Source organism: Phyllostomus discolor, chromosome 1, assembly GCF_004126475.2.
Source record: "Phyllostomus discolor isolate MPI-MPIP mPhyDis1 chromosome 1, mPhyDis1.pri.v3, whole genome shotgun sequence".
Lineage (NCBI taxonomy): Eukaryota > Metazoa > Chordata > Mammalia > Chiroptera > Phyllostomidae > Phyllostomus > Phyllostomus discolor.
The window spans coordinates 45,417,162-45,443,115 of record NC_040903.2 but is presented as its reverse complement, the minus strand read 5'-3'; the positions used below and the strand labels follow the sequence as shown (position 1 = coordinate 45,443,115).

Sequence of the window (25,954 nt, the reverse complement as noted above, 5' to 3'; positions counted from 1 at the left end):
GGCCTTGCCATATTAATTATGATGTGTCTTGGTGTGGACCTCTTTGGGTCCATCTTGTTTGGGACTCTCTGTGCTTCCTGTACTTGTGTGTTTTTTCTTTCACCAGACTAGGAAAGTTTTCATTCATTATATTCAGTCATTATATTCATTTGTTTACTTGTTCACTCTTCTCCTTCTGGTATTCCCATTATGCAGATGCTATTACACATCATATTGTCCCAAAGGTTTCTTAAGCACTCATTCTTTTTATTATTTTTTTCTTTCTGCTACTCTGCTTGTGGAGTTGTTTCCACCTTGTCTTCCAAATCGCTTATTTGGTCCTCTGCTTCATCTGACCTTCCTTCCATTGTATTATTTATTTCAGATATTGCATTCTCTATTTCTGACTGGTCCTTTTTTATTTTTTTCTGTCTTTGTTCATACTATTGAGTATCCTTATAATCATTATACATTATATCTGATAAGGTTTTTGCCTCCTTTTCTTTCAGTTCTTCTTCCTGTGGATTCTCTTGTTCTTTTATTTGGGGACCATCATTTTGGCTGCCTCTTTGTGTTTGTTACTAAGTGTTAGGTAGATCTGCAAAGACTGGTGTAAACCTATGTTAGATACTGCCTGTGGCTGTCCCTAGGCAACCTGTTTGGGTCTATGAGCAATCTTCCATTGTGGCTGTCTCTGCTGGGCCTGGCTGTGTGTAGAAAGAACCAAGCTATGCACCAAGGCTGGCTTTTATCAGCATGAAGGTCCTGGGGAAGGTCAGCCAAAGTCTCAGAGCTCCCAGAGATCCACCTTTTTGTTAATCTTAATCACTGAGATAACCTCCAGCAGTACTCCTCAGCAACTGGGCTTAAGCTCCGCAGGCTGGGACAGAATCATTCCTGTGGGCAGGACTACTGCGTCCCCTCAGGCAGATGCCACTTGGAGGGGAATGCTCTGCCTGAGCAAGATGACTTCTACAGCATGGGGAATGACTCAGCACAGGGATCCTGGTGGCTATTCTTTCAGTTCTCTCCCCAGAGCCACCAACCCTAGTCTCTCCTCAAGCATCTCTACTCCTCTCTGCCCTCCCTCTGCCAGAGCACAGGATAAGTGGCTGCAATAAAAATTTGTGTGTCAGACCTTTAAGAAGCTCTTTGCATCTCTTGCCATCTTTCCCTGGCTGACAGTAACCCTGCTGCTTTTCACAGCTGGATGTTATCTTGCTTTCTTTCCCTGCTCTGTTGCTATAAGCTGAGGAGCCCAACCTGGGGTGTAGAGCCTACATGTCTTGGGGGGAGCCCCCCTGGCCACTGAAAGACCTCTCCAGGACTTCAGCTGCTGCCTGGGAGCCTAGGCAGGCAGCTCCCCTGTGCTGTCTGCCCTTGGTTATATGGTCTTTCCAGCTCATGTTCAGTTGGTTATACAATGTAGCTGAAACTCCATTTTGGTTCTGGGAGGATGTTTGTGGAGCTGCCACTTACTCCTCCACCATCTTGGATCCATTAGATAGAATTTTGCAAATTTATTAACTACCTGAATGCTTTGGATAATACAAACACACACCTGCACAATATACAATAAAGGAAAGTTGGTTAATGAGGCATAACCTTCTCTTGACTTTTTTTTTTAGATTACAATTTATATTCAATATTATTTTGTTTTAGGTGTATAGTATACTATGCTGGTACTTTATAAGCATATTAAGATTCTGTGATATCCTGTTTTTAAGAAACTTTTTTCCTTCAGCTAACCTTTTTAGACTTAGTAGATACCCAAATCCCTTTGTTTTTTCATCATAATATACCAAGGGACAAGTGTTTTAAGGAACAGTTTGGAAATTTCCAATGTAGATGTGATTATCCCCACCTCCACTTTGTTGTTGTTGTTTGTTTCAATTGATTGTCTTCGCATTGCTCTGGTGTTGTATTTTACTCAGTGTCAAGGATTAATTTATTTAAATATTAATTTGTTTAGTGGTTTATTACATGGTAGTTGCCACATTCACATCTTCACATTCAACTATCACATAACTAAATGGAAAAGTTTTGAGCCAGATTAAAAGTGACTACGAAGTCATGGGACTTTAATCAAATGTTAAATGCATGATTGATTATTTAAACATTCTCATATTTTATTTTTCCTCAGAATGAATATTTAAGGTATCTTTAGAATTTAAGATTTAGTTTTACAAAATTACATATTCTATAGGTGACATGTATATACTATTTCAAAATGTCTTTTTTCTAGATTCTCCTGCACAGTCAGTGTCCTCTGGAGTTCGTGCACCTTCTCCTGCCCCATCATCAGTACCTTTAGGGTCAGAAAAGTCCAGCAGCGTCTCTCAGGACAGAAAAGTTCCAGTCCCTATTGGGACTGAACGTTCTGCACGTATCAGGCAAACTGGAACTTCAGCTCCGTCTGTTATTGGGAGTAATTTGTCCACATCAGTAGGGCATAGTGGCATCTGGTCCTTTGAAGGGATTGGTGGCAGTCAAGGTATGATAGCTATACTGTCCTGCTTACAGGAAATTAAGCTTATGCATTTAACTACAATATTGTAAGCAGTATTTAACATTCATAGTCATTCTTAAAAGATGGGTACTCATCTCTCTTTTGTTTTGACTAATCACTTTTATTTAAAAGTTCAAAACATTTATTGTTCCCATGTTATCTTCCATTTAATTTCTCATTGCTTTTTGAAAATAGTCTAATGTAAACATGTTTTTTTCATTTCACATTAAGGAGATGTTAATACTTCCTTTGGTGCTCTGTAGCCTTTTATCTTAACTTTTTTTCTTTTGTAACACAAAGTGTTTGGGTAATTTTATTAGGATATTATATCATTACCTACAAACATGGAAATACTACATTAAATGTACAAAAGTAGGTCATTATTCTGAAGGAATTCACAATTTAATGTGGAAAATATTATCAGTACTTATAAATATTTTATTTTACTGTCTTCTGATTTTAAATATCACCAATTTTTTTTTTCTCTTTTTTTTCTCTCAGACAAAGTAGACTGGTGTAACCCTGGGATGGGAAATCCTATCATTCATAGGCCAATGTCTGATCCAGGAGTGTTTTCACAGCATCAAGCAATGGAGCGAGAAAGTACAGGAATTGTAACTCCTTCTGGTACATTCCATCAGCATGTTCCTGCAGGATACATGGACTTTCCTAAAGTTGGGGTAATGGTGATTTAAATGAACATTTTATTATTTCCAAATGTTTTTCCTATTAAATGATTCTAGGGCTTTTAGCCTACAATTATAGGTCAAAATCTGACTAAAATATAAATATTTATAAATCCTTTTTTACAGTTAATTTTTTTGACAGAATATTTTAGATATAGTATATATCTAAATGCTAAATGCTTTATGTAGCATTTATCTAAATGCTTTATGTATAATCTAATGTTAAAAGAAATCATAATGGAAAATAATTTTTTGATTACCTGGATAACTTACACTTTTCCAAAATGAGGTAAAGTTTCAGATATGAATTTGATGGCTATTGAATGTATTGGGAAAAGCAGTGAATTGAATGTGCATAACCTTTCTTCTTTTTTTCAGGGTATGCCTTTTTCTGTGTATGGGAATGCAATGATTCCTCCAGTAGCACCTATTCCTGATGGAGCTGGAGGACCCATATTTAATGGCCCTCATGCTGCAGACCCCTCTTGGAACTCCCTGATAAAGATGGTTTCAAGCTCTACAGAAAATAATGGCCCTCAAACAGTAAGACTGATCATCCAGTGAACATTAATTTAGTGTTTATGAGATGCCAAGACAAGTAGCAGACAGATAAATCATGATAGTGAAAGTATGGTGAATATGGGCAGTTGAGAAAATTGAGGGAAATTTAATATAGCTGAAATGTAGTGGAGGGATGTAGAAAATGGTACCAAAGGTAGTAGTTTTGGACTAAAATTATGAAGGCATAATATACAGGGTCTTGCAGAAGTAACACCTGCTTGAATATATCAATTGGTAGGGTAGTGTGGATATAATAATTTATAGTTTTAATTTGAACACTCACCTAAAATGTCATATGGTATGCTTGAGTGTGATGTTATGTTACTGAACTATATGCTTATGATTTTGTAATAAAAAAGGCATTATTTGTGCCTGACCCTTATTTCATTGGGCAGCAGATGCTAAGTAAAAATTTCTAAGTTTTAAAGTGTTACAATTTTATACATCAGAATTTACCAGTGTTATGGAAAGGGCCATTTAGAGGTTATTTCTTGAAAGAAACTTAAATGTCATAACCGCGTATAAATTATAACTGCAAATTCATAGACATATTTGTATATTTTAGCATTTTTTGGTGTATGTTTAATATTTGACTCATTTTCCTTCTACAGTCATAAATCTGAATGTACTCTGGTAATGATTGTTTTAAAATGCTGATAGATCTTGTTTGAGCAATAAGAGGAAAGGCAAGGAAACAATAGAAGTGATTTATCATTGCTTTTCTTCCTTGTTTCCAGCTATGTTGCAAATTAAATGAGATTTAGATATTTTAGTTCATAGCTAGAGTTTTATTCTAATCAGGTAATCAAGTATGTGTTGAATAATGTATTTAATAAAATGCCTGTTCTTTATTCTTAGGTGTGGACTGGACCCTGGGCACCTCACATGAATAGTGTGCATATGAACCAGCTTGGCTGATGAGGATCAGCTGTTAGCCTGCAGATTCCTTTTCATTCAGAGGAAATCACAAGTGGCCAGAAAAAAAAAAATTATGCTCCCAAATCATTCTACTGATGTGCTTGACTGAAGTGTGTAGGCTTTTTGCAGAAGAACTTACTAACTGACCTATTTTCTGTGAACATTTGTGACTGCCCATTCCCCACCATCATCCGTTTTACCTTAGTTAGCATTTTTCTTATCATTTCTCTTTTTTTTTTTCTCCCTCTTCCCTTTTGGACATAACTTTCTGTTGAAGCTGTTCTTTGGCTGGTTGGTATTAGTACTGTAAACTGCTTCTGAGCAAACACGGAAATTTAGCAAAATTATGTAAACTTGATCCTGAAGTTTTAGAATGGCAAATAAATGTACAATTGTTTACATAACAGAAAAGGCTAAGCAGAAAGTAAATTTCAATATGTCAGTATAGAGGCTCTACTTTATGTAGACTTAAATTAATGTGAGGTATGTACCTTCATATTCAGAAATCTGGATGTGTCCTTCATACATTAAACTATTAATAAGCATAACTTTTCTGCTTGTGTAATTTAAGTATAAAGTAAAACAATGGGCATTATCAGTGGATGTTTCTGAGATTGGCTTTTTAAATACCCACCTTGCTCTCCTTTGAATTTGTTTGCAGCAAAGTGCATATAGAAGAAGAAATTGATCACTTTTCTATTGTCTTTTAATTACCTTGTCACGCTTAAAACTAATGCACACTTCACTCTTCTCTCCTTATCTTTACCACTAATACCAGTAAAATTCTCCTGCTGATCATGAAATAATTTGTAAACATTTCTAATGTAATGGCTGCTACAGGGACATGGAGCACCTTCATCATTGCCTGTGGTTTCTTCTAACCATAAAATGTTTAGCTTTTCTGAGAATTTAAAAAGCCACCACTGGTTCCCAGTCAGCATATACAAGCTCTTAATGTATTGTTTATTATTAAACAATTCAGTGTACTATTTTATATTGGACAATATTGATTCTTAACACTGGCTTCCTAGTCATCAAGAGTCAACATAAAATTCCAGTTTTCAGTTACTTAGGGGAAAGTATTCTTTCCCCAATTTTAAAGGCTTCTTATTCTTTACACTTGTGTATTATCAGTGAAAAGGATCAACAGCTAACTTGGGGCAAGTAATAAAAGAAATTTTGCATTTGTCATGAAGACAATTGATGGTGGACGTGAATACACAGATTGCAAAATAAAGTCGTCATTTAACCTGTTTATATAAAATACAGGACCACACTAAACTATTCAGTGGGATTTATCTCTTCCCTTCACTTGAAACAATAAATAATAACATACCCAAAAAGAATGTGTCCTACCCTGTCTCATATGGAAAAATAAATTTGTATGTTTGAAATGTAAAAGTAATCATAAAAGTGAAGTAATGTATGTATCAATCTGTTTTTTTTTATTTTTAACTAAACAAATTCCACAATGGTGAAACATTAACTAAAATTCAGATAAATCACACAGTACTGACAGTATTAATATGGTTCTTTGGCTCTTCAAACAAATAAGATATTTTTTTAACTCTGATAGCCTGAATAAAGAGTAAAAAGGAGGTTTCTCAAACATATCTTAAGGTTCCTAAACATAAGTTTTAATGTAGGAGGTGGTTTTTAAATAGATGAAATTGTTTTTCTATGAATGATTTTAATTATTTTATTTTTTTTAGAGAAAGAGAAACATCAGTTTTTGTTCCACTTATTTATGCATTCATTGGTTGGTTGTTGGTCATCTCCTGACCATGGCTTGAATCCACAATCGTGGCATACTGGGACAATGCTCTAACTGAATTTCCTAGCCAGGGCCCATCTGTCTATGATTTATAGTCAAATTTAAAGGAAAAACCAAATGAGACCCTACATATAAATATACCTATGAAATAAAATTATAGCACTTTACTAAGAAAGGGGTGTAAGGCTTTTTAACAGAATTATATATGACTTTTGCCACTATCCTATAATTTTTTGGCTAATTTCTTTCCTGTATTAACTAGGGTTATTTTCTAATTAAAATAATCTTAGTAGACAACAGATATCACCGAGCATTTATTACAACATGTGAGTTGCAGTGCTTCACAAAACTGAGTATCTTAAAATGGGGTATCTTACCAAAAAAAAGAAGAGAAGAAACCCTATATTCTCTTAACTTTAAAACTGGTAAGGGGACATAGATTGAAATGTTCCATATTTAGTTTCAGAGATGAGGCTTGTTAAGTACAATACCATGCTTTTAGATGTCTATACTGTGAACATTTTCAAAAACATTTTTTTATAATTCAGATGAAATGCTGTACATTTTTATTTGAACAATAAAATAACATTTATTGAGACCATACAGGTCCTTCCCCCCCCCCCCCCCCCCGCCCTTTTTGAAAGTATGTGGTATGTGTACTTGTAGATTACCCAGTGTATTTCTTTTCTCTCTTTTAAGAAGTGACTTTTAATTCTTGGGAATAACACTTAGGATAGTTAACACTTTAAATCCCAAAAAGTTAATATCCCAGTTATTGTATAATCTGTTTATACTAATCATTTTATTTTTTTAAATACTTTATTTATTTTTAGAGAGTGAGGAAGGGAAGGAGAAAAAGAGGGAGAGAAACATCAATGTGTGGTTGCCTCTCTCATATCCCCTACTTGGGGCCCGACTTGGCTCGCAACCAAGGCATGTGGCCTGACTGGGAATCGAACCGGTGACCTTTCAGTTTGCAGGCCAGCGCTCAGTCCACTGAGCCACACCAGCCAGGGCATATATTAATCATTTTATTTTAGAGGTGATTTTGTTTACCTCTGCCAACAGAATCCTCATTTCATGCCTTTCAAACATACTTGAACATATATCAGCAAACTTTTTAAAAAACATTTTAAAATCAAGATTATTTTGAAATGATTAAAATGCCAAAGGAAAACCAATTCACTATTTTAAGTAACTAATATAGTCAGTATTCCATTCACTAGGATAAATGAACCTATGCAGATTTTTTCTTTAATATTGTTTTGTATACTTAGGCTATACGTTACAAATTCTGAATGCTCCTGAGTCTGGAAATAAACATCCCATTGATAAATGTTTGCTTAAACAAGTCACAACACTTGAGGAGCCAGTACTATAAATTAACCAGGGTTAATTCTAGGTGACTAGAATTTTAACATGACGGCATCATTAGTGCTTTAATATAACTTACTATGTTACACACCTTGATTGACTGCAAATATACCATCACTTGTGGGTAAGTGAATATGGAGAGAAATGGGCACTGTGGCTTTGACATAAATAAGAATGTCTTCATAATGTGACAGTTGGAATACAGGACTAATAGATGTAAGAGATTTCATACTACTGCCTCTAAATGAATCACACTTTAAAAAGGTAAAAGCCAATTTTGCATGTTCAATGTTCATAAGAACTAATCCTAAGAAAGCTGGTTAAGAGAAGATGTTTTTCAATAAAGAGAAAAGTACAAGGGGGGACCCAAGGAAAAAGTTATCTTTTGGAGGGCGATCCCTTTGTAGTACAGCCTTCCCCTATTAGGTGGGCATTCAAGGAACCCATCTATATCGGTTTTACCACCTGACCTTGTGAGGCTGAGTTCAGCTTCAGTGAATTTTTTTTGAAGATTCAATGCATTTGCCCATTTCATGATGGGTGATTTATGAACGCACCTGCCCACACCACACTGGGTGTTCAGTTTTTGACCAAAAATGGCTCCGCACCCATGGTCCACCCTCCCTGTTCAGATCATACATTGTGCTGATTTAGAAGACATGAAGCAACAGGAAAAACACTTAAGTCATCCAAATCGGTGAGTTCAAAAACTGTTGTGGATTGGAAAAAAATGTCTCAATAGGTGTATTGCATCAAATAGATAACACTTTGAAGGTTACTGGAGTTTAAACATGGAAGAATAAATACACAATTTTTATAAATTACAGGGTTATTTTGATCCCCCCCCCCCCCCCATGAACTAACCCTGCATTAGGTAGCTTTGGTTTTGAAAAGTAACACCTTACAAAAATAAAAGGAAAAACATGAATGTGATTCCAGAGGTAACACGAACAGTTTCTTGTGAAAATACCTATCTTTTGAAGTGTCTATTGTGAAACATTTCAGAAAGTGTATTTGGGAAATGAGAAGTTTAAATGACATGTGCATACAGTTTTTAATGGCCTGTATTCAAATTTTGAGCTCCATTCCTTTGTTCAGCACTGTGTTGGGTAAGAATTTCAGAAGCTGTAGAGTTAAATATATAATCTGTTGTTAAGGACTTTAGAGTTTAAAAAAGTTCTTAATCTTGCACAAGTTCATTTGCAGCATGTTAGGATTGACATGATTTTGTGTGGTTTGCTCAATATTTGAATGGTCATTTTATACTGTACTCTCCAACTCAAAAAAAGACACAGGACAGAGAGTCACACTGCTGGATGACCAGTGCATACAGATACGTTACTGCCGACACTTGTATTGGGCTTTAGTGTTGACATTTCCCCCCAACATTCTCTACGAAGTAGATAGCATCCCTATTGTGAGTTAAGAAATGTATGTTTACATGGATGAAATAAAAAATATTCATAATTTTTAGATCACAATATTCACACAAAACAATGGAATAATCAAGTGAGAATATGTGACCTCAGTTAGTAGCAGAAAAGGTAGACCTATACTGTTTGAAGAGGTCCCAGTCCTGACCCCTGCGCCTGATACAGCCCCACAGTAGGAAGTCTTGGGGATCTGAGCAATAGCTTGAAAACTTCATTTGTTGATTGATTTTGATTACCCTGACTTTATTTTCGTTGTTGACACTACTACAGATGTACCCCTGCCCCCAGCCCCTGGAAAACTTGATTTAGATTATATAAATAGTGAATGCATAAATAATGACTTTTCTGGGATATTTTTAAATCAATTCCCTCCTGAGTATTAACAGGTCAGAGTAACTAGGCTTAAGTGACACTCTAAGGACCAACTCCCAACCTCAACAGTTCTCTGGAAGGAGGGGAATGCAGCAGAATTCCCTTCTTTCAAAATCTATAAGCAAAGATACTTCCATATAAAATCTTCCCACTTTTATACCAGCAAAAAAATTTTTTTTCTCATTTTGTTTTAAAAAACCGCGAAAAAGTGTTTCCCTTTTAGTCAACAGTAGCAATGGGTTGCTTCTTTTTAACTTAGACATTTTCAACTGGTGTGCTGCAAGAGGCACTCTGATGTGCCACAAGAATTTTTAAAAGATGCAATACTTGATAAATCAGGGGCACTAACTTTCTTTCCTTAGACTGTCAAATTAAAAAATGACAACAGCCAACGCAACAGTAATTGGTGTGAGTGAGTCAAAATTATACCTATTTTTTGTCAGCAAAAATATATGTATTTGGTGTGCTGCAGAATTTTAGATACTAGTTTTTATATAGCATATATTGAGGTGTGTTTAATCACATTTAAAAATTCATGTATGAATTTACCAATTTTTAGAAAGATGACTTACAGGATTCAGAGGAGAGTATCTGGTACCAGTTGCTACAACTTGACAGTATCCCAACATCTGTCGCAGTCTTTGTTTTAATCAACATTTTCATTCCACGAAACACAATTTGGCCTCTTTAAGTCTAGGGGTGACCCTCCTGTGGAAGTTCCTTCATGTCCTTCCAGTTTACTGCTGCCAGCAATAATTCGTCCATGTAGACTTAATGTATTATTCCTTTTAACCAAAAGACACCTAATGTTGCTATTCAGAGTGTAAAGCTTACGTCGGATACATGTGAACGCTAGTCAAGTGTTCGCTGTGCTGTCAGTGATAATTCGCATAACTCAGGAAATGGTACTTTACCCTAAGAGCGTTGGTATTATAATGAAGGCTAAAAAGTAGGAAACTTTTGCAGGTGAGGTTGAAATTGATAACTGGGAACAAATGAGTCCATTAAACTGAACTGTGCCTAGTGCGTAAAGGGTAGTAATGATTAAAAGGGGGTCGGTCAGAAGTCCGTGCCAGTGTCCCAGCTGGCATTTCAGCCACGTACTAATTCGCAGTATAATCTTGGTCTCCAGCGGAAGCAATCAGGGTGCACTTAAAGAGGTGGGGGCCACCCAATGACCACCAAAACCACCCACCAAGCTTAAGCCACTGCAAATGATAAAATCAATTTAAGAAAAATAGAATGAAAAGGCGCCCGGTGAAGACCGCCTTTACAAAGAAACAAGCCCCGCCCCTGCATGAGCAATCCGGGTTCAGCCTTGAGGACGGACACGCCAGCAGCGCGAAAGTTTCGTCTGAGCGCAGTAGGCCTGCCCCGTGCCGCGTGGGAAAGGCGGGACTCCCTATCTCCTACGTCATCTCCAGTGCGACGCTAGCGTCACTGACTTGACTGGGAAGGTCAACAGTAGCTGCGGGCGGCCCAGCACTCACTTCACGCCGGTGGTTGTCGACGCATGCGCCTGACGGCTTCGACGGAGTTAGAGTTGCCGCTAGTTTGGGAAGCCCGTGTTTTGGGCTCAGCCTTGGCACACATGCTCTGCCGGCTTGGTGGTAGGTGGCTGCGGCCGCTGCCTGTGCTGCAGCTCGGGGCGCAGGGTCCGCAGTTTGCGCAGGTCCCTAGTGGCGGTGGCGAGCGCTCCTCGGCGCCGGTGTGGGCGGTGGCTTCAGTCTCTGCAGTTAGCCCGGGCGGTGCGGGAGGCTGGTATGAGGCCCTGGCCACGTCGGCCCCCGTGCGGGGCGCGGAGGAGCTGCTGCTCGGCGCACACGACGCCACGGGCCTGCCTTGGTGGAGTACCGTCGTCCTCACTACCGTGGCCCTGCGCAGCGCGGTCACGCTGCCCCTAGCGGCCTACCAGCACTACATCTTGGCCAAGGTGAGGGGCGCCGACCCGCGCGTGGGCCCTATGCGTCAGTTTAAGATACCCAGATTATTTCCGGAGTGCTTACTGTTAATTAATCGTGACCACTTCGTTGCTAAGATTGTGAAATAAGATATGTTTAATGACACAAGTACTCGTCATTTCATTTATCCTACTGGGTTTGCTCAAAGCATAAGTGGTTACTAACCTTGTTAGAGAAATGAATCAGCAGAAGTATGGTGAAACCTATAAAATTACTGTTTTTGAGGTTGGAACAGCTTGTATGGCTGCAGCACATTTAGTCCTTAAATATTCCAACAGATCGTTTTAGGAAAAAACTGTTAAGCTAGCGATTTGCACACTTGATTACCTATTAAGGCCGTTCCACCAACAAGCCTGTGTTTGGTTAGTTTTAGACACTCAACTTTCAGTGCTTTGTTTTCTTTTCTGTGGAATTAGGATAGCAATACCTTCCTGCCCTACTTCACGAGGTTCTAAGATCAAATCAAGTAATATGGGTTAAAGTGCATTGAAGGAATATATTATTCAAAGGTGAGACTTAAGAAAAAATGGCTTCAATATTTTAAGATTGTTATCATTAGGGGGAAAAAACTTGTGGATGCAGGACAGAAAGGGATTCATCAGCATCATTAAGGCTGTGAGCTAATTTACAGAAAGAACACAGGGCAGATATAAATGCAAAATTTGGGGGACTATGTGGCTGTCACAGCATGTGAAAGACTTATTAGTAGACTTATTTTCTCAGTTTATGTTACTAGGAAATCCAAGGATGAAATATAAAAGTGTAGGGCTCAGTTCTTATTTAATCCTTACAGTAACTCTGAAGTAGGTACTATTACATGTTTTGTATATGAGGGAACAAGATCTTAGAGGTTAATTAACTTGCCCAAGATCACAGCTAAGTGTATAATCTGGAATTTCAATTTGGTTGTAACTGAGCATATTTTAAGCAAATTAACCTCTTATGCTTACATTTAAAGTTTGTTGATATGCTCAGTAAATCACATTTTTAAATGTGTTAAGGGAATAGAAAAGAAAATTATGAGTGGTTATAAATAAATATCCTTTATGTGCTCATAACGAATTCTACATTTTTTTAGCTAGGTGGAAAATTTGCAGCCAGAAATAAAAAACATTGCGAGTCATCTTAACCAAGAAGTTGCAATTCGTGCACATCAGTTGGGGTGGTCCAAAAGAGTTGCCAGGTAGGCTGATTCTGTGCATGGAAGACCATGGAAATGTGTGTATATGGTGTGTAAGTAATGATGATAATTATGTAACATATAGTTCTTTTTAATATTTTAATAATTTTATGTGGCATAGTTTTATTATTTTTATTTTACCTTTTTAATTTATTGATTTTAGAGAGGAAGCGGGAGAGAAAGAGGAACATCGATTTGTTGTGCATTCATTGGTTGATTCTTGTATGGACCCTGACCAGAGATTGAACCTGCAACCTTGGTGTATAGGGGTAGCACTCTAACCAACTGAGCTACCCAGTCAGGGCATGATAGTTTATATACTGGGCTGAAAGCAAAGAAATGGAGAAACAAAGATAAGAAGATTAAATTTCTTATTCTTAAGGGTCCCCCGCCAACTGAAAAGACCTGCAATCAAATAATGACTGGACTAAGTACTATAAAAAGGTTTTGTGCAAGGAGTTGGGTCATTATGGAAGGTCAGGGAAGGCCTCACAGGATGAAGGTACTATGCCAGTTTGTTGGAATTTTAGTCAACAAATGATACAGGCTATTTACAGACTTGACCTTTTTGAAAAGATACTGTAGGTGATAGTCCACAGGGATAAGGAAGTGGAAATGTGAATGTCATGACAGAAGCAACTGGAGAGCCAGGGTGCTGTCATCCACTGTATTTACCTTGTGTGGTAATCTGCCTGGTCTCTTAGAAAAGCCTTGCCCAAGGGTGCTTGGCCATGCTGCAGCCATCCAGGGGGAACTTCTAGGTCCTCCTGCTTCAGTCATCCTAAGCTACTACTTGCTTCCCAAATTCTGATTCTTATTAGACTGTAACACAGTGTTCACCTTTTCCCAGCAATGAGGAAAAAATACATGTTAGACACACACACACAAGGTCTGTCTGGAAAAAGTCCAACCATTGTTAATATAATGAGAATGGTTTGTGTGACATTGATGTAACCTGGCAGCCATGGGAAAGTGGACTGGGATGTGTATGTGTGAACAATGATGACTTCACTGTACTAGTCGGTGTCATTCTGTGAGCATGTGTACTGTGTGGCTGTCGCATTCAAAATGACAGTGAATAGAGCAATGAATCTACATTAAATTTTGCATTAAGCTTGAACATTGCTCTGTAGAAACTATTCATATTATCCAGAAGTCCACAGCTATGGGCAAGTGGTGATTGGCAGCTTCATCACAACAACACACCCACTCATGCATCATGTCTCGTGTAGTTTTCTGGCAAAACATCAAATTATCCAGGCGACTCAGCCCTGCTATAACCCAGATTTTATGCCCTGTAACTTCTGGCTTTTCCCAAAATTAAAATCACCTTTGAAAGGGAAGAGACTTCAGACCATGGATAATATTCAGGAAAATATGACAGGGCAGCTGATGGCCATTGGGAAAATTGTGTGAGGTCCTAAGGTGCCCTCTTTGAAGGTGATGGAGGCGTCATTGTCCTATGTACAGTGTCTCTTGTATCTTCTTCAATAAATTTCTCTTTCATATTACATGGCTGGATACCTTCTGGACAGACCTCGTTTATGGGTATCCATATATTTTATCTATATAGGTGTAAATTTGCCAACTATCTTCAATATGAAATTGCTTCTCTTTAGTGTTAAAAAGACCTGACATTTAAGTCATTGTGATAGGTTAATGTCTTTACTCAATAAAATAAAAAGTTGGCAAACCTTTAGTTTTAAAGTTTTATTGATCAGAGAAATCTCAGAACTATTGCTCTAGGCTGAAAGAGCAGATTTGTAACTGCTCACCTGGGTTATAAATGTAGCTGAGATAAGTCTGTGGCACCCTGTTTATGCAGCACTGGCAGGATGATTGTCCAGCTACATCCTTATGCAGCTGGGTGGACACCTTCTTGGAGGACACATCTGAAGGTTTTCTGCATTTTCAATGGAACTGAGTCTTGACAGGTGAAAGCGAATTTGTCAGATGGATAGCCAAGATAGTGGATTGTCTACACCGATGGTATGATAATTTCCAAAGGCATGCTGATGTGGAACTCTGATTTGTTGGATGACCTAAGTAATGCAGGCACCAGAAAATACAGGTCTCTATAGAGGAGTAACAGGAGATAAAGATGGTAGAGTAGGCAGGGGCTAACTTAGAAATGGCCTGGAATGTCGGTGAGTACCACCTCAATTCAATACACTATAATTCAGTTAAATTTAATACACTATAATTCGATTAAATTCAGCGGACCTATTGAATACCTTACCTTTATACAAAAACATGCTGCAACAGATTTAGAGATGAGTAAGACCCAACACTTGACCTTCAAGGAGACCGTAGTCAAGAAAGCGAGGCTTAAGACAAGAACAGGAATAAATAATATGGTTAACAGAAACAAGTGAAGAAAATCTACATGAGAGAGAATCGAAGAATGGAGACTGTTTTGACAGGCTAAGAGGATACACTGTACAAAACAACACTGCTACAAAAAGTGTATTTAGGAACCAAGTAATTGAGCTTAGCCAGAGTGGAGGGATTTGAGTAAAATGTTCTTTCACTTTGAGTATTTTTTTTTATAGAAATTGCAGTAGCACCATGTTGTGGAGTGTCCCTTGTTAAAGCCTAACTGGCCCAAGATCACCACGACAAAGCCTGTAGTCTGACAACATTAGATTTATTGAATTGTTAATGTAATTTTTATACATTGCCAGAGAATTTTAATAGAAGGCTTTATTTACCTTTTGTGTAGTCAGCCCCTTAGTGGAGCTTATGACAGTTAAAAATGCTACATAAATCCTTCGGCCAGTAACCACCACCTGGCCGTGTTTGTGCTGTGGTTGTGAAGCACCACAAGTAGTCAAATGACATTTTCTCCTTTCCCGCGTCCCCTCTTCCCTCACAATAGACTCACCTATCTAAAGAATATGCGGAGGCTTGTTTCAGAGCTGTATGTTCGGGACAACTGCCACCCTTTCAAGGCCACAGTGTTGGTCTGGATTCAGATTCCCATGTGGATCTTCATGTCTGTTGCTCTCCGGAATCTCAGCACGGGAGCAGCCCACGCAGAAGGTAGCTATTGCAGAAGTCTGCTTCCTGCAAATAAGTTCTCTAACACATCTTTGTACTCTTAAGAAAAAAGAAGAAAAACCCCATATTTTCCTTAGTTAGAATACTTTAACCATGTCCCTTATAAATGGCATAAATACGGAGTTTGAAATGGGAGCGCAAGCAGACGGTGTTGAGGAAACAAATCCAGGAGGGACAGCAGTGCCACTGCTTCGTGGAGGACATAGTCAAATTAGTGTTAAGGTTTCAAATTTGATGTCCTAGCCGAGTTGTTTCTCTTTATAAACTTAAGGAAACAGAAAAGCTTTCACAGTTACAAGTATAAACATTAAGAAACAATGTAATCTAAAGCATTTTGTTTTTACTTTCACTTAAAGGCATTTCACAAGAAAGCAATCTGAATAGACTTGGAAGAAGCAGCCTATGGCTACATAATTATTTAAAAATTAAGTCTGAAAAGATTACTGCTATGTATTTTTATGCTCTCTGCAGCTGTTTTTTTACAGAAAGCTGCTTGCCTCCTTCTCCATATGGGAAGGGCTGACTTGTGTTGTGGCATGGAAATAGCCTGAATAAAACCAATGCAAGTCTTCAGTGTGAGGGACACCTTATTAGAATTATATTACTATGTCTTATATATTTCCTTCTGCTGTTTTTAGAAATTCTTTATTATTTGTAAAACTTTCAGCAGGTTTTTCTGTTCAGGAGCAATTAGCTACTGGAGGGGTCCTGTGGTTCCCTGACCTCACTGCACTGGATTCCACTTGGATTCTGCCTGTCTCTGTTGGTGTCATCAACTTACTAATAATAGAGGTCAGTGGTTTTAAGGGAGATTCATTTGCCAGTTAACTTTTTAGGATTTCTGTGGCTGCTATTCTGACATCAAATATAAATGTGTTTGAGTCTTAATTCTAGTTTGTAGCTAGAGTTAAGCTTGTTTTCTGGTTGCACATCAGCCATTGACAAACTGTCTTAGACCAGTTCCTTAACCTGTTTGGGGGACTGAATGCTTATAATTAAAATAAGAGAGCTGAATTAGAACACTTACAAAGTCTCTTTCAGCTTTAAAATTCTATGATTCAAGTGCCCATCAATAGATGATTGAATTTTTAAAAACGATATATTTACATGGTAGAATTCTATGTCCCCATAAAAAAAGAAAATCTTACCTTTTGCAATAGCATAGATGGACTGGGAGATTATTATACTAAGCAAAGTAAGCTGGTCAGAAAAAGACACTTATATGAATCTAATGAATAAAATAAACTGATGAACAAAATAGGAACAGAGGCGTGGACACATGGAGGAGACTGACAGCTATGAGTCGGGCAGAGGGACTGGATGAAAGAAGGTGAAGGGATTAACAAAAGAACACACATGCATAACTCATAGACACAGGCAACAGCGTGGTGAAGGCCATATTGAATATGACCTCTCAGCCACATCTTACCATTATCCCTTGCTTCTTTATTCAGCAGTTTATGGGACATTTGCCTTTAATTTCATAAACAGCTGTTCTCAGACTCTGAGAGAACATAGACTCTTTGAACTGGAAGAAACCTTAGAAATGATCTACCTCAGTTGAGATCTCATAGACCCTATATCCACTGGTCTCAGAAATCTAACACACCCCTTATTTTTTTAGACAAGAAAAATGAAGGTGATACTGTAAGGTGTTGGTTGAAAGTTTCTTGAGGAAAGACTCCAGTCTAAGTGTGTGGTCTGAGTGTATTTCCTAGGAGCACCTAGCAGAGTCTTGTGAATGTGGTTGGTACTTAGTGAAAGAGGTTGGTACTATTTGTTAGAAAGAAGAAAGTGATAAACACAAGGTCACCGTGGATTAATATCAGCCCTCTAGTCTTTCCTTTATGCCATCCACGAACCCAGTATGCATATGTTTAATAAAAGTTTATTCTCAGTTCACGTACCCATGTTTTAGGCACTATTTTAGCAGGTTATGTTCTTGAACTCGTTTAATTCTTAGACTAATTGTGATGTAGGTACTATTGTTAATGCCCATTGTTAGGTGGAGAAAGTGAAGCACAGCCCTCTACGCTTCACTTTAAGTAACACATTAAGTAACTTGCGCAAAGTCGCACAACCCCTAAATACAGTGTTGCCTCTTAAATAAGTAATTCATAACTCATAACTGCTTTTTCCAGTGTTGGTTCTTTCCCTTAATCCATATACCCAGATGGCAAACCTTTGAGATACCAAGTTCCTTCTTCATGCCAGGTACTATATATAAGTTCTGAAAACAAGAGTAATGATTCATACATAGTACTTATCTTGAATGGACTTTCAGTCTTACAGTCTTTTTAAAAAATTGACTTATAAAAATTATGCTGTGATTCTCTTTAATATAACTGAATCTCTTTCTTGTTGCTGCATTTAAAACTTCTGCATAATTCTTACATTTTATAAAAGATTCAGAGGTGTCAAACTCATTTTCACCAGGGGCCAAATCAGCCTCTCGGTTGCCTTCAAAGGACCAAATGTAATTTTAGTGTATAAATGTAACTACTCCTAAACAGTTAAGTGAGAGCTCGGTGCTGCTGCCGGGTAGAAACAAGGTGCCGGGCTGCATAAAACAAAGTGGAGGGCTGGATTCGGCCCACGGGCCTTGTGTTTGGCACCTGTGAGATAGATGATCAGTCACATAAACTTATCCTTGTCTTATCTTTATTTATTTATTTTTGCTTTTATTAAAATGTGGAGGCTAGTCGAAAATCAGTTTGTCTTACAGCTTGTTTAATATGCATTTTAATAATAATTTTGTGTGTATATATTCTATGCCTTCAGATTTTTGCTCTACAAAAAATCGGAATGTCTCGTTTCCAGACATATGCTACGTACTTTGTTCGAGCGGTGTCTGTGTTGATGATCCCAGTGGCTGCGACAGTACCTTCAGTGAGTAAGCACCAGCGCTGTTTGCTTGTTAACCTTGTCTGAGCTTAGCTTGACTGGCTGGGTTTCTGCCTCTTCTGTTGAGCTTTTTCTGACTACTCAATCCGAGTTTTTTCCGTAATAACTAATTTATTGTCTCTGTTACCTTGTGACACTTAAATCTTGGGACTGGCCCTTTATGTGTGTGTGTCTTCACTCTCCTACTAAATTAGACTCCTTTTCTCTTTTTATAATCTTCCAAAATACCTTGCACAGTACTGTGGACAAAGTATTCTCTCTGTTTGGTTAGTTGCTATGTTGAATTTTCTCTGCCTACATAAACAGGGCCAAGGAATTTAGCACTTAAAAAAGAAGCAAAACTTTGTGCTGAGTCCATGTGGGTTCGTAGGTAATATTATTTAACTTCGGACAACTCTTTATGAGATAGGTACACTAGTCCTTATTTATTTGTAATTAAACTTTGGTAGAAATAGCAAAAGAAATAGTTATGTTTTCAGTTATTTTGTATTTTGTATTTTTATAGTCTTTTGCTTATTTGTCATGAATACTTAGTGCTAAGAGGGCAAAGCTATGTCAAAGGTAACTCACTCTTTGCCCACACTGATACATAGATCATAAAGTAGAATCTATTTATTGCTGATAATTAGGCTTTTATCAATTTTTCATATTATTTGTCTTATAAATCTGAAACAGTATGCTTTCAGCATCAAAAGTGTGTTTTTAAAGTTATCCCTTGGACATAATATTGTCATTATTCCTGTGCAAAGTAAGTCTCCACACTCCTAAACTAGACATCATAACGTCTGTGAGAATTAATGGAATAACATCGAGTACCTATTATAGTAATTTTTATATAAAAGTAGTTGTAAAATGCACTAAAAATAAAAAAAATACAGACTTACTACATTTCTGGGTAGAAGTAACCTCAGTTATAACTAAGGAAACCCCCAGCTCAAATAAAATAAGAGCAGTGAAGTTTCCGTGATGGGCTGGGTTCAAAGTGAGTAACAGATCTGAAATAGTAATAACTTGAATACCCAGGGTATATTCTCTTAAATATAGAGCTTCAATTAGGCAGTTTAGTGTAGAGCTCTTAGGGGATGTAAGAGGCCCAGCCTGCTGCTTTCTCAGTGCTCCATCACCCACAGTCCGTGATTTCCATCCTTAAGGCACACTGTGGCTGTGACGGCTGCTGGGACTCACTACCCAGCAGGAATGGTAAAAAGGAGCTTCACGTGAAGTCAGCCCCTAGTAAGGAGCCTTGCCAGGCGTCCCACCAAACACTTGTGCTTACGTGTTAATTACGTGGCCACACCTAACTGTGGGAGAGGCTGGGAAGTCTGGGTTGTTGTTTTGTTTTTGTTTTTGTTTTTTTGAGATGGCAGTATACCAGCTGAAAGGTAGGACTTTATTATTAGTAAGGAAGAAGAATGATTTTTAGTAGACAGTCTGTAGTCTGTGTAGTTGAATTCAGGATTCTTTTTGCTTAGTGGATAAATCAGATGATGATAGGTAATGTTTAGTCAACACTGACTTTGTGCCAGACACTATTTAAAGTGGTTCACGTATATCAGCTCATATAGTTCTCCCAACAATGCACTGAGTAGGTGCTGTTATAATCTCTACTTTAGTGATGAGGAAACTTAAGCACAGAGAGGTTAAGTAAATCATCCAGGGTCACTCATATATTAAGTCTTAGCACATCCAGGCAGCTTGGCCTTTGCTCCTAACTACAAGCTAATCTACCCTTTGATGATTCGTCACTTCCTCTTTCTAAAAACTTGCTTTTGGAACAAATACAAGAGCTTAATATGAGCCAAACACTGTGCTTACCTCTCTGAATTATCTCATTTATTCTTCACCACAACCTTCTAAGAGCTGTATAATCCTGTGCCCATTTTATGAATGAGAAAACTGAAACAGAAGAAAAATAACATACTCAAAGTCAAGTAAATAAAATGCAAACTCAAGCAGTTTGACTGCAGGACCTGGGTTCAACCACCACATGCCAGTTCATGCCTTGGGGGTCTGGTTAGCTTCTGATGCCAAACAGACGTTTGGGACACTTGTAGGTATTGGATTGGTATTAGAGGCTGCAGAACTTAGTCACTGGCCTTTATAAATCAATCTGGGTGGTAGCACAAAAGAAAATTGCAGATGTTAAGACTATACGTCTCAAAAAAGTCAAAGGTAATGCCTTCCTGACTATACTTAGCACAGTTACTGGAACATTTTGGTGGGTGGAGGACTACATGGAGGAAAATGAAGTCTAGGAAGGCTGAATTTGCTGTTGTAAAGGACCGTGCCTCCATTGCCTTACCTCCAAGATAGCAGTTTGTCCGAATGCTCGGTGGGGGAAAGCATGGTTAAGAAAGGAAGGGAGACTGCTCTTGGGCCTCTGGGAGCCACTGTGTTTCTTCTGGTTTCTGTCATGAATGCCTTGCCTTTTGCTTTCTTTTCTGCTTTTGGTCTTCCTTTCATCCTTCCTTCCTACCTAGGAGATCCGTCCCAGGTACCTAATAGCAATTGCAGCTCTTGTTCCCTCCTGGTGTACTTCTCTTGGCAGAGATTTTAGTTTTCTTTTTTGTTGCCTGCCTGTCTCTGGAGCTTGGTGTCCTTGGAGAATGGAGAGGTGTTAACATTCATGTTGGTTATTTTTGTGTTTTTTTATAGTCGATTGTTCTCTACTGGTTATGCTCCAGCTTCATGGGCCTTTCACAGAACTTGCTGCTGCGTTCTCCCAGGTTCCGCCAACTTTGCCGAATACCCGTGACCAAGGGAGATTCAGACACTCCTTATAAGGATCTTTTTGCCGCCTTTTATGCCAAGTTTATTTCAAGAAAATGACATATTTTTCAGCAGTTTTGAAACAATTACAAATATCACTACCACTTTAATATACTTAGAAGATTTATTCAGATATGAATTAATTTGCCTTTATTTAAAATCATGAACTCTGTGAAGTACTATTGGTTAAAATCCAGTTATGTTTGACAACACTTAAAGTCTTTTAAGTGCTAGAAATGTAGTGATATTATGTTTAATTGTGTCCTAAGAATATAAAAGTGTCTGGCTCTGTTTATAAAATTACAATTTGCTAGAGGAAACTAGAACTTTGGAAAACAGAAATAGATATTCAATGATGTCAAGTCGTATTGAACAGTCCCACACATTAAAACTTTATAAAACAAAAGAATCCAGTGAAGTGATTCTTAACATTTTGGAGGTGTGAGTGATTATAGGCATGTTTGAGCATCTGATAAAACCATTTTTCTCTTCAGAAAACTCACAATGAACGGGCCGTCATTGACCACTTACCCTGAAATGCCTCCAGTAACTCCTGGCTAAGAAATCTTATTCTGATGGAATATACATTGACAATGGGTTAATGTGTGATTTTTAAAAATGGACTTGAGATGCCTGGTAGTTGAGTAGTCCGTGCACGCAAGACGGCACCTCATATGGTAGGGGCGGCCTTTCAAACACACTCAGAGAATACAAGAAGAAGTGTACATTCCTTTTCCCATCACCCAAAAGGTCTGGAATACAAAGTATGGAACTAAATACTACTAGAGACCAAAGTGGAAAATCTTAAGCATTAAGTTCTTTGAGTCAAGGGAGGATAAACCAGAAAGGAAGTACCTGTTATGGAGGTGATTTTATAAACTTGTTTATTTGAAAGGATTAAGTACTCCAGTGGGTTAAAACTATGGTAGATGTTTAATATGGAAAAATTCACAGGTAATATAAATTGTGGACCCATCTGTTATTTGTTGAACTAAAAAATGTGATAAAATTCTGGTTGAGATTTTTAGGAATAGATTTGACAGGCATTTGAGAAGATTATAAATTGTAAGTTTTTACTGTATTGGAGTATGAACTAGATTCCGAAATGCCCTATCATTCCATCTTACGTTTTTTAATAAAAACTAAAGTGAAATTATTGATAATCAGCCATTTCTTGAGTAATATCTGTTATGTCTTAGCCATTCTGGTTGCCATATTACTGCGACTGAGAACGTAGAGCAGTGGAGGCTAGGTTCTCTTCCTGACTTCCCAGCCCTGGCTTATAACTATCCTATTGAGAATACCGTGCTTCCCAGTAAGGAGTTAAAACTTAATGTACAGTCAGTCCTCATTAGCAGATTTTATATTTGCCAGTTTGCCAACCTGCTAAAACTTATTCGAACGTTCAGATCAATACTCACAATGCTTCTGATGGCATTCTTGGGCATGCACAGAGTAGCAAAACATTCAAGTCACCCGAGGCACACTTTTCCCAGCAAAGTCAAACAAGGCAATGCTGTGCTTTCACGTTTCAGTTTTCAAACTGTAAATAAGTGTCCTTTTTCCTGTGTATTTAGTGCTTTTTCCCTCATTTTTGTGCTTTTTGTTAGATATTTCTCTATTTACAACCCTCATTTTTGTGCTTTTTGTTAGATATTTCTCTATTTAAAATGCCCTCCAAGTGTCATGCTGAAGTGCTAGATAGTGAAGTTTCTTAAGGAGAAAATACCTGTGTTAGATAAACTTCAGTTGTGAGTTTTGTTGGCCGTGCTTTTAATGTCAGTGAGTTAACGATACATTGTATTGATGGTTGGTAAGCTTGTGACCAGAGGCTTGCAGGAACCAAGCCCTGTGGGAACAACAGTGTAATATTCACTGATTCAGGCTTAGTTCTGACTCGACAGCATAGCTACCTCAAGTAACTGTTTACAAGATTTGCAATCAAGGAAGCAGAGACAGAAATGTGTGTGCTCCTTTATAGCAAAAAGAGGGAAGGAAATTTGAGAAAAATTTTGGATATCTCTGGAACAAATTGGCCCTTAGTCTGTGTATTATCATTGTGTACTGATTCAGATATTTTTCTCATGATGGGGTGAGGGAATTTAGCCCACTTCCTTTGTCCTCAAAGATGTTTATCATTTTCTGAAAAGCAAAAAATAAAGGAATGCTTGACTCCCCCTTTTCAAATAGGTGAATCTCCTTTCATGAGCATGCTTGACCTGGTTTGCTGTGATTCTCTTCGATTTCAAATTGTACATTTGTATGTTTTTTCCAATGTATATTTTACCTAACTTCCTATTGTGCTGCCACTTTCAAACTCTTTGAATTGCTCCTCAAAGGCATACAATAAATTTGAGAATAAAAGGCCCTTCCAGATCTCAAAATAATTTCTGATGGGGCTGGGAGTGTCTGGGATCTTGAGATACACTCATGTATAAAGACAACTAGTTATGAACTGAAGTGAATCCATTGCTTGACTTCAGACTGGTAAATAATCCCCTTTATTTCTGCAGGCAGATTTTATAGTAAGCAGCAAGTCATATTTCAGAAATTCTGAGTCTGTGATCTTTGATCTTATTTCCCCAACAGTTAGAACCTGGAGCACTTCAGGGCCTGAGGTCAGGCAGGTGGGTACAAAACGGGCACAGAGAACACATGCTGTTAAGATACGTTGACACTTTCTGTCCGGTCCTTCTGTCTCTGCTGCCGAGGGACTCCTGGCCGAGCTCGGTCCTGGCCCTGCAGTTCTGAAAGCTTTTGTCTTCAGGTCATGGCTGTGGTCTATTTGTACCTTGTCTTCAGGTCATGGCCATAGTCTATTTATTTGTACCTTGTCTCCAGACAGGGTTCAATTTTTTATGGGTGTATCTCAGCCCAAGAGTCAGGAAAAGAGATGCACACCTGAATCAATTTACATCATACCTTATGATAACTTCAGCTCAGAGTTCTGTTAGAAGGTGAAATAGGTTTACCTGGAATGACCCAAAAGTAGTCTTCCCAGGAACCATTGGGAGAGAAAACCTGAGCAGTCCTATCCTGGCCAAACATCATAGGTGGGAAGATGTGGCTTTACAAAAGAAAATCAAAATCCTTGATTGCCACTCTTGCAGATAACCCAAGAGAGGTTGCAAAACTACATGAAGGACCTTGAAGGAGAAACCACACCTGCGGCAAAGCCTTTCCAGGTACCATATCTTTAAAGCACTCAAGAGCTAAAGACAAACCCCTCATGTCTCAGAAGAGGTTCAGCCAGTCCAGGACCACACTGAGGAAACTAGTTTCTGGGAAAGAATGGAAGAAAAATCATTTCCCAAATAAACCTGAGTAGCTTCTCTATTTTGTATCTATACTTAAATCACCCATTACAGGTCTGTCCAGAAAAAAGTCCAGCCATTGTTAATATAATGAGAATGGTTTGCGGGATGTCAGTGTAACCTGGCAGCCAAGAAGAGTGGACTGGAACACGCATATGTGAATAATGACACCTTGACTATACTAGTCAGTGGGGGTGGTAGGTGCCATTGAGTGAGCATGTGTACTGTGGCCACTGCGTTCAAAATGAGCAAGTAGAGCAACAAATCTGCATTACATTTTGCTTTAAGCTTGAACATTCTTCTGTGGAAAACTATTTGCATTATTCAAAAGGCCACAGCTATGGGCAACTGGTGACTGGCAGCTTCATCATGAGAATGCACCTGCTCATGCATCATGTCTCATGTAGAGTTTTTTGGCAAAACATCAAATTATCCACCTGACTCAGCCCCCCTATAGCCCAGATTTGGCGCCCTGTGACTTCTGGCTTTTCCAAAACTAAAGTCAGCTTTGAAAGGCAAGAGATTTCAGGAGACTTCTGGCAAGATGGAGGAATAGGTGGACACACCGTACCTCCTCGCACAACCAAGATCAGAACAACAATAATTTACAACAATTTACAGACAGAATAACGCCCAGAACTGATAGAGGATTTATCTGAATGGAAGTTGGACAGCCAAGAAGTTGAAGTAGACCCGTTCATCTGGACTGGTAGGAGAAGACGAGCCAGGCGGGCGCTGGGCGGCGGCGTGCGGAGGTCGGGGAAAGTTTGGCGCGAAATCGGCGCGACAGCCATCCGGGGCACAAGAACGCAGCGGTGGTCCCTGAGTATGCAAGCTGCGGCTGGCAGACCCAGAGGGGCAACGATTGTGGACCAGGGCAGAACTGGTGGCCCAGGATCCCAAAGAAGGGTCTGGGCCCAGGAGAACGGAACTGCCGCCATTGTTCCCTCCCATCCCTGCTCCTGCCCCCGCCCCCACATATAACGTCACAATCTAGCGACTGGGGTGCCCAGCCCCGGTGAACACCTAAGGCTCTGCCCCCCACCGTAACAAGAGCAACCAGACCAGGAAAAAAAAAAAAGGAGAGATAGGAAACAATATGTTTCCAACAGAGCAGATCAGTCCCCCAGGACTCATCCTTTTGAGCGACCAAGAAATAG

The 25,954-nt window shown here is 38.6% G+C and overlaps 2 protein-coding genes and 1 long non-coding RNA gene across 13 annotated transcripts in view; 2 read left to right on the top strand and 1 right to left on the bottom strand.

Annotated features, from left to right (window-relative positions):
- ANKRD17 (ankyrin repeat domain 17) overlaps window positions 1–5,996 on the top strand; it is a 156,093-nt gene extending 150,097 nt beyond the window's left edge. For all 9 annotated transcript variants that reach the window (XM_036021926.1, XM_028507738.2, XM_036021904.1 and 6 more), the window contains 4 exons: window positions 2,225–2,473; window positions 2,990–3,168; window positions 3,553–3,717; window positions 4,594–5,996. In XM_036021926.1, the coding sequence (XP_035877819.1) occupies window positions 2,225–2,473; window positions 2,990–3,168; window positions 3,553–3,717; window positions 4,594–4,653 (653 nt within the window). In that variant the 3' untranslated portion in view covers window positions 4,654–5,996. The remainder of the gene's footprint in view (window positions 1–2,224; window positions 2,474–2,989; window positions 3,169–3,552; window positions 3,718–4,593) is intronic.
- Window positions 5,997–11,047: 5,051 nt separating this feature from the next.
- LOC114492577 (cytochrome c oxidase assembly protein COX18, mitochondrial) lies at window positions 11,048–23,669 on the top strand. 3 transcript variants are annotated; one of them, XM_028506952.2, is made up of 6 exons: window positions 11,050–11,539; window positions 12,650–12,750; window positions 15,626–15,789; window positions 16,478–16,599; window positions 18,589–18,696; window positions 21,367–22,545. In XM_028506952.2, the coding sequence occupies exons 1-6, from the start codon at window positions 11,120–11,122 to the stop codon at window positions 21,538–21,540; spliced, it is 1,089 nt and encodes a 362-aa protein (XP_028362753.1). In that variant the 5' UTR covers window positions 11,050–11,119; the 3' UTR covers window positions 21,541–22,545. The 3 variants fall into 3 exon arrangements, with proteins under 3 accessions (XP_035877787.1, XP_028362753.1, XP_028362752.1); XM_028506951.2 differs by having other exon boundaries at window positions 11,051–11,539; window positions 16,475–16,599; window positions 21,367–23,669; XM_036021894.1 differs by lacking the exon at window positions 16,478–16,599 and having other exon boundaries at window positions 11,048–11,539.
- Window positions 22,556–25,005, bottom strand: LOC118499727. The gene is made up of 2 exons (XR_004902245.1): window positions 23,110–25,005; window positions 22,556–23,067 (listed from the first exon to the last, which is right to left on the bottom strand). It is a non-coding gene; the product is annotated as an uncharacterized LOC118499727 (long non-coding RNA).
- Window positions 25,006–25,954: the final 949 nt, after the last annotated feature.